Source organism: Mytilus edulis, chromosome 12 (genome assembly GCF_963676685.1).
Source record: "Mytilus edulis chromosome 12, xbMytEdul2.2, whole genome shotgun sequence".
NCBI classification, from domain to species: Eukaryota; Metazoa; Mollusca; class Bivalvia; order Mytilida; family Mytilidae; genus Mytilus; species Mytilus edulis.
The window spans coordinates 33,291,621-33,300,728 of NC_092355.1; the positions used below are offsets into that span (position 1 = coordinate 33,291,621).

Here is a 9,108-nt window from a genome sequence, read left to right on the forward strand (position 1 = left end):
TTTGCTTCAATTATTTAATAAAGATTACTTTGAATGCGGTGGATACGAATTATATTGTCAAATATATGGTAATCAGATTTATTAGCTTTTGATTAAAGCATTTTAAAAGTCCAACTCAAAACGTAAAGACAATGAAGCATTCGTTATATACTCTCCGTATTAATCTGATCTTCCTGTTTGTAGATTAACTCATTACACTATTACTGTTTTTTGTGGTTTTTTTTTCTTGTTGTTAAATGACTTTTATGTTTATGGTTTTTTATTTCCATTTTTGTAAAGGCCACTTAAAACTTTTTTTGGTAAAGGTGAGCAGCTAAGACATCAAGTACTCCACCGTTTTCCTATATTTTGTTTATTAAAAATATATACCTTGTCATATATCAATTAAAAAAAAAAACCTATTGATATATTTGGATATTTGTCATCTTCTGGTATATATAATTTATTTTTGGGTCCTGCTTATCTTCACGTTCTTGTTTAGAAGCAACGCAGTCTAAATAATCACAATTAATTCAATAAATTCGTCAAATCTTACACACTCTCCTCTTTTTGCCCCTGATATATCTTTCGTTAAAATGAAATTTTAATTTCAACAGACAATAAAAGATATTTGGTCAGATAAGTGTAGTAGCACTCCAGAGAGAAACACTTTCACTGAGTTTTATATTAATGAAAAACGGATCAAAAGTTACATTGCCATTCCCTCTCAAAGCTGACAATATGGAATGTCTTTAAATAATTGTTATCATGTTTCATGTAAACAAACCTTTCAATGTTAATTAGGTGCAAATGTCGAATTGATGAAATTTATAGCATCTATAAAGTTCTCCCATCAGTTGAAATATCACATTTGAATAAACAGACTTTAATTGGTTTGATAAATAGCTGATGCATTTACGACTGTGGTTTAACCGCATCACAAAAAATTAAGGACATCTGATTAGTTTCAGACACTTATGATATAATCAAGCAAGTGAAAATATCAACATATTGATATATTTAATCTGAATTTCTCACCCTTTTCATATATCATAGAGCATGAAAAGGTGACCTATTCCAGCGGGTCATCCCTACCACTCATTACATAGTAAGTGCCCCCCCTTTTCCCCCGAGGTTTCAACACCCCTTGAAATGGTTAATTCTCTTTTCTTAATCTTTTAAAATTCTTTTCGCTGGTATTTTTTTGCCCATTTAGCGAAGTGCAAGTGCTTTATATTTTATTTTGTACACCTCATTCAGACTCTCAGAAGCGGCCCGAAGTAATCTACTGTATTCATTGATATTGTTTTACAGTATATTATAAATAAATCAAATTCTAAAAAAAACTGAGAAACAGGTGTTGAAAATCAAGATTTCCGATATTTTCATTTTTATTTTTTCAACTTTTCATTCTTTGCTTTGTGATAATCCTAGAACTTATTGATAGATCTTCTTAAATCTGAAATATAAAGAAAACAATATTTTAAAACTGGAAACCTGTGACAAATATAATATAATAATATGATATTCATATTTAGTTGCACAAACAAAGTGATAATTTGTTAAGCAAGACAGGCATATGCATTTTGACTCCATAAAACTAATCAGTAGCGCTCGTTACAACAGATGAATAGCATAACACAACAAATGAGGCTAAAGAAAACGGGACCCTACAATTACAAGAAAGTAAACTTATGTTTCCATCACAGATACATAAATCGACGGAGAGAACATAAATAATGCACAATTTAATCATGTCATATAAGTTTAAAGGATCTTAAAAGTCATTTTGACTTATCTTAGTTGATGTACATCTTACACATGCAGAGGCTCTACAACATTAATAAATTAAATATATTTCATTTCAACATTGTTTTTTGTTATTGGTTATGCTTAAACAAATAAAATATTTTGTCATTAAAGAGCAGGAAATCTATCAAGGACAATCTTGACCAAGTTGACTGCCTAGGTAATCATGTCTTGCTTATCATTTTGCAATAAAAATGTGTCAATATATCTATTTTCTTAGATTTCAAGATAATTGGTTAAAACACTTAACATGGGTAAACATCTCCATTGAATAGCAATAATTTTAAATTATACTCTTCCATATATTCATTGGAAGTTATTGAATTAAAGGTAGATTCATGGTATACCGCCATCTAGGATTGTACAATCACAGTACAAAATCGGTCGAGTTATTTGCCTAAATCTGCAAAGGAGTAGGTTCAGTAAGACCCCTTTTTGACCCCAAAATATAGCAGTTTTACAAAATTGTGAAAATGTAATCGTTCAGCTATTAACTGCAAAGTCGAATGCTTCTGCTAAATAAATATGTGCTGTTTTTGACAATACAATGCACATATATCGGGTACTAGCATCATTAAGTCATGCTAAATTACTGAAACCTTCACAATTTGAGCATTTTAGTTAAATTTTTGACGGTTTCCGTCTTAAATGAAAGTGGCCGCATTCGTGTTCATTCATAATATTGAAACGCAAGTTGTATTTGATGATAATACATAACATATATAAAGGTTGAGGATGAACACGGATGCGACCACTTTCATTTTTGACAATATTTAAGCTTGAATTGGGGCGTTTTTAATGACTAAATCAGTTAAAATCTTTCACATAAACTAATTGAATCAATTGAATTAGACACTTAAGTATTTAAAAAGGGTCCAAAATCTTTCATTAGATGAACTTGAAATTTGCGGCCAATATCGGCCCTTACCGGACCTACTCCTTTGGAGACATATTTGCAATTTAATGGTAAGAATGTTTTTGTAAAGAAAACTTGTTAATTAATTGTATTAAACAAAATATTTTAACAAATATCAATTTTCGGGGTTCAAAATCATTTTTTTCAAATGAGCCATATAAGGGGAGATAACTCTTTTAGTACAAAATTTATACTGGGCTGATAGGGAATTCTTTTTATTTTTGCTTGTAGCAAGAAAACAAGTTCGGTGACACCATGTTTTCTTTTTATTTTCTTAAAACATATTATGAAACCTATCTTCTAACAATTTATTTCAAAATTCTATCTCATAGATTCTTTTTATACACACTAATGTGTTTTTTCATGAACAGACTAACCAAATTTTGGCAATTTTCAACGACTCATAGCTTGAAATAGAGCACGGTGACCCTTACTTTTTATTAAATTTTTGAAAAAAGCATAGTAAAATCTTCATTTTGTCTAAACAAATATATACTTATGATCTACCTTACGCTCTGAAAGAAATAAGAAATGAAAAGGTAGATGAATATCTTCAAAAAGGCTAACAATTATCATTGTAATACGATCATTTATATTGTTTTTATCATTTAACATTGATTTTGTTATCAGCAAATTAAAACCATCCTAAATATCATTGTTTTGAACATAATGTTTATTAACTGCTCTACAGTCGGTCGGTACCCTATATATTGGTGTGGCACGAGGTCGGAGTTTTCTCTGATTGTTTGGAATATGAATTTGTACTGTTTTATAATTTTGTCTTTTTGACGTGTAGTTATTGTATCTGCAATCCCATTAAGTAACTGTGAGTAGCTCTACATTGTGTCTTTTGCGATTTTGTTTTGTGTGCCTTATGTCGATCATATTACATATGGCTTTTCTGAATTTCATAATTCGCTTTAGTGCCATAATATTTCACCACCGTCCAAGGTGAGGGGAGAGTTTATCTCTTATATAAACCTGTTAAACCCAGACTTATTAGGTATTTACCTGCCCTAATTATTGCTTAATACCATATTTGTATTTGGATTATGTTTTCGTAAATAAGACCGTTAGTTAAGTTTCGTTCATTTTTTTTTTAATTCATAATCATGATAATGTCGTAACCTTCTTTAGCGTACTATGCTGTATGTTTTTTTCCCATTGTTGAAGTACTTAATGGCCCTATAGATGTTAATTTCCCCGTCTGTTTTTTGTTGGAGAGTTGTCTAATTTTCAAACATACTGCCTCTTATTGCTTATATAATGACAATATTAATCTTGAAGATATTGTCTTTCATGCAATTCTTGCTATTCGAAGTTCATTTATGTCTGTAACATTTCGAAGATGATAAACATTACCTTACAAAATTCGTCATTTAAAGGCAATAAGTCTGATAGTTTTACTGTTAATAACCGGTAGGTAGCTTTTATCATTCTAAATATTTCATTCCTGTTAGATTTTCTTAATTCATAGCAGCTTTTAAGATAAACGTTGAACAATTTCCTCCTTCCCCTATATTATTTTTGTTAAGGCAAGTCGGACGTTTTGGTTGGAAAGAAGACGACGGACGATGGACAAAAGCAAATAAGCAAAGACTACATTGCACCGATTGTGCCAGGTAAGCTAAAATATATGACCTTAACATGACAGTGGTCATGCTATGTTTTACTACATTAGGTAGTAATGTATGCAGCTTTTACCTTTGCAGGCATTCTTATCTTCATCAGATTTATCACGACAATCAAAGTCTCCATCACACTTGAACGCGTAGTGTACACATTGAAGACCATCCTTGCATTTCTCATATGGTTCCTTACAAGTGGTTGCTGTAACAAGAATGTTTATTAGTGTAATGGTATAGGTCAGTCAGTCACAACTGAAAATATGTGATCTGTAAATATATATTTTGGTGACCATTTCTACCTTTCTGGAACAATACGCGTAATAAAATATTTTAATTTTTGGACACTGAGATTCAAAAGATTCGATGAGAAGCTTCTTAACGATGAATACTAAAGAAAGGGTCATAACCTGATCACCTTAAAATTCTTTGACTTTACAAAATCACTGGAACATTCACTAGGTTTCCTCTACACTCTATAAAACTGAGGTCATATTGTTGACTATAAAATGAAGCAATTGTTAAGAAAAAAAACAACATCCTGTTGTTTAAAAAATAAAAGAGTAAAAGAAGTAATTAAAAGTATCCATATGTATTTATAACAACTCAGTATACATACCAGAATTTGAGTGCAATTTTTTAGTCAAAGATGATTATATTCAAAACTGTTGGAAAAATAAATTAAACACAAAGTTGATTCGCATTTCTTTAATACTGATACTCATAAAATATTGCTCTTAAAGCAATGCAAACTTATACTACAATGTATGTTAAAGATATACATTATAGTCATTGGTAGATTGCAGTTTCCCTATTTTAGCTTTTTTGAATATGTTTGTCGGTATTTATGCAAATGTTTGCTTGATACACATTGCCTAAAATGACTACAAATTATGCAACGTTTGCTTTCAGTAGTTTCAGGTATAAACAAAACTGTGTACGGAGTAGAAACCAGTTGAAAATTGTATTATTTAATAAGCAGTAGAAACTGTTTAAATGTATTCTCATTAGTGTTTTACCTCTGCAAAAGTCCTGATCTTCATCAGAATTATCACGGCAACCATGGTATCCATCACACAGGGCAATAGCACGAACACACTGAAGATTATCCCTACATTTTACATATCCATCCTGGCAAATGTTTGCTGTATAAATAAAAAAAAATCATGTTAAAACTTTTTTAGACGTTTAGACAGAACTTTATGTACATCTGGACCATGTCATTATTTTAATAATCAAAAGTAATGTGAATACAATGTTTTCTTTTATCTGGAAATAATACATGTCAATTTTTCTCTTAAATGGTAACATACCGTTCTATTCTACTTTTTCTTGTTAAGATCTTTTAAGATTCCGTAGTATGTAATAATGATACACCTTAATTGGATTATGTTGTTTTCTATTAATAAATGCATGCTTCTTTTTGTTATTTTATTGGGATGTAAACATGTTTCATTTTCAAAATGTGTGATCGATTTACACTTCTACTCTCAAATTAAGTTACAAAAACAAGCATCTTATGATAAATCTTTATCCAATAAATATTAAAAAGACCATCACAGAATAGTATTATCCAGTTTTCTATATCTATCTTTTTTAGTCAATAACGTAACATTTCATTTTGATATGAAGGTTAATTATTATGTGACGCGCGATTGTTGTTAGCTAATAAACGTAACGAATTCTTGTGAAACATGCATTTGCTATTGTTTCAGAAAAAGGGAGAAGGTTTGGTACCATTAAAACGTTTAATCCCGCTGAAAATGTTTGCTTCTGTTCTAATTCAGGAATCTGATGTCCAGTAGTTGTCGTTTGTTTATGTAATTTATACGTTTTTCTCGTTTCTCGTTTTTTTATATAGATTAGACCGTTGGTTTTCCCGTTTGAATGGTTTTACACTATCTAGTGATTTTGGGGCCCTTTATAGCTTGTTGTTCGGTGTGAGCCAAGGCTCCGTGTTGAAGGCCGTTCATTGACATATAATTGTTTACTTTTTTTAATTGTTATTTGGATGAAGGGTGGTCTCATTGGCACTCACACCACATCTTCCTATATTTATTTTCTTATTAAAACATAATACTAGAAAAGATTATAGAACGCAGTGTGTTCTGTTCCCTGTACACACAGTGTTTTATAAGACTGGTTCAGTAACTTATGTTTAAACATGTTTAAGTTTTACCACTGATTTGGTGAAAATGCTGGGAGTAGCTAGGTATAGAGTAAGGTATCATCAATTCAAGTTATATAGATTGCACAATATTTGCATATATTTGTTTTATTTAATAAGTGTCTCGTATATGGATACTGTAAACCAACTTATTATCGCGAGTGATTTATTTTCGCGACTTTCGCGAGTAGAAAAAAAAAAACGCGAATATAAATCGTCGCGAACATGTGAAACTTAGATTTTCATTTATATAACTCCATCTAGTAATTTCAAAATCGCAAAATTAAATAGCCGCGAAATGGGCTATGAAGAACTTAACGCGAAATAAGAAATCCGCGAAATTAAGTTGGTTTACAGTTTATAAACATCGTGGCATGATATTAGTTTGGTACTTATGATCAGGAAAATTTTCAGTCTCAAAGTTCATGCAGATATAACATATTGTAAGGTCATTCACCGTATCTACAAGCTGTCATTCAAGTGTTTTGGAGGGGTGGTCTTTAATAGTTAAAATGATTATCAAGATGAAGATGTGGTGTATTTTAATGTTCTGAAACATAATATCTGTACAAGCATATGGACATGACAAAACACCAGTAAGTTGAAAGGTACAAATCATGATCTTATACATATAATAGTATGATTTACCTTTGCAAAAGTCTTCATCTTCATCAGATTGATCATCACAATTATTGAATCCGTCACAGAGGAACCCGTGAAACACACATTCAATACCATCCCGACATTTTACGTGGTTTCTTTCACATTTGGTAGCTGTAAGATGAACGTAGGTTATTTACTTATAAGGTACGAATATATTAATTTATATACATTTGTGAATATTTATGATGTATGCAATATTTTACCTTGATATTTTGAAAAAGAAAAGAAATACAATTCTTAGGAATTTCGCATCTTAATGCTACTTCAATATTGTATATTGACATTATACTTGGTATACCCAAATGGCATTTTTATCAACAACACAACATATGTACGTTGTAATTGTTTGTGTATTGCCCTGGGCTAATGCCGCTGCTGGTGGACTTTTATCTCCCTAGGGTATCGTTATCTCTTTAAATATGGATTTTGGTATCAAAATGATACATACATGGTACGTTTATACGATAAGAAAATATTAAGAAACTAAGGTTCACACCCCTTCATGCAAATTGACAATAGATGTATTTGGCTATCATTTTGCGATCCCTTTTGATAAAACAGCTCTTCACATGTTTTGGTATCTATACATCCCTTGCTTTACAGTATTTTGGTTGAACGTCCCGGATGCGGGTAAACCAAGAACCGTGTTCGGATTCATTCAGTTAACACAATCTTATTTTCATTTGCTTTGGAAAGTAACATGATTCCCGTTGTATTTTCACTTGTTTACAGATTAGTTTCAATTAATAATAAATGAACATTACATAAATTATGCATTGTGTGTATGGAATATAGAGAATTTAAATGTATATATCAATTCAGAGATTTACCTGATGTTGATAACAACGAGAAGCATCCATATACAAAGATTGTCAGCAAACGGTTGTCCATTTCCTCCTGTATAAACAAATACAATATTGTAGAAACCCTGTCCATAGTGCTATATTATATGATTATACGGAAAATAATATATAATAATTTTGTAGAAGTATTTTTTTCTTCTCTTAAATGTTCATTGCATACATACTTTCATTGAATAATACAGTTAATAATGCCTTAATTTGGACATTAAACTATAATTAAATGTTTTTGGTATCTTTCGGCTCTATATTTCACGAGTATTACCCTTTTAATACATGTTCTACTACAGATGTATTTTTTAGCTGTAAAAGAGAGCAATTTTGAGAAACAATACAAAACTTCCAAACTTGTATTTAAGGATATCAGAAATATTCAGAATAATAAATTGTAATGTAAAATATTTTGAACTAATTCATTACAGAAATGTCCTCCTCTTTATTTCCTCCATTATGGCATTTCAATGAGTTAAAATGTGCAAGGCGGCTGATACATTCATAGCACGAGCCGTTTACGATGTCGACATAACCTACATTTACGTAAAACAAATTTTACTCAAATTTACCCAAATCCAGTATTTTGAACGATAGATTTCTGAATCTGAGTTCAAAAGTTTCTGGAGAACAAAGATTGGTTTATTAAATTGGAAGAAGGCCTTTTCACATCAGATAATTTTCTGACACGTTTAGCCAGTACAAAACAAAATATGTACAAGATGTTTCCAGAAGTATGTGACCATTATCAGTATTGAATCACCTGTTCTTTAATAATATATTCAGTTAAATAATTGAAAATTGCAGATCGCAATAAGTTATTCCACTCTAGCGTAATAAAATAGATATTTTAAGTTTTATAGATCTTTATCTTATTGCATTTTAAGTATTTTATTCAAAGACAATTTAATTATCTTTATAATTTCAAATGTTTTTGACGCATTTGTTTTTTAATTCGTCTATTTCCACAGATCCGTAAGAATATTTAAAATGTAAACGTAATTTTTCGCTTTTACAAATCTTTTAATTTGAGTTTTATATTATATGAAATCATAGAAGTAATATATGATTTTTTCGATCATGGATACTATAAAAAAA

General features: G+C 30.4%; 1 protein-coding gene across 1 annotated transcript; it reads right to left on the reverse strand.

The window, feature by feature from the left end:
- Positions 1–1,342: 1,342 nt before the first annotated feature.
- LOC139499539 (low-density lipoprotein receptor-like) lies at positions 1,343–8,052 on the reverse strand. Its single transcript, XM_071288260.1, has 5 exons — positions 7,990–8,052; positions 7,145–7,270; positions 5,349–5,474; positions 4,409–4,534; positions 1,343–1,438 (listed from the first exon to the last, which is right to left on the reverse strand). The coding sequence occupies exons 1-5, from the start codon at positions 8,048–8,050 to the stop codon at positions 1,410–1,412; spliced, it is 468 nt and encodes a 155-aa protein (XP_071144361.1). The 5' UTR covers positions 8,051–8,052; the 3' UTR covers positions 1,343–1,409.
- Between the last annotated feature and the right edge of the window lie 1,056 nt (positions 8,053–9,108).

Bases quoted from the DNA above. Each gene is read 5' to 3' on its own strand.
- LOC139499539 (XM_071288260.1), bottom strand. From the start codon at position 8,050: ATGGACAACCGTTTGCTGACAATCTTTGTATATGGATGCTTCTCGTTG. The intron at 7,271-7,989 runs GTAAATCTCTGA...TTCATCTTACAG, and splicing joins CTCGTTGTTATCAACATCAG to CTACCAAATGTGAAAGAAAC. The intron at 4,535-5,348 runs GTAAAACACTAA...TTCTTGTTACAG, and splicing joins AGATCAGGACTTTTGCAGAG to CAACCACTTGTAAGGAACCA.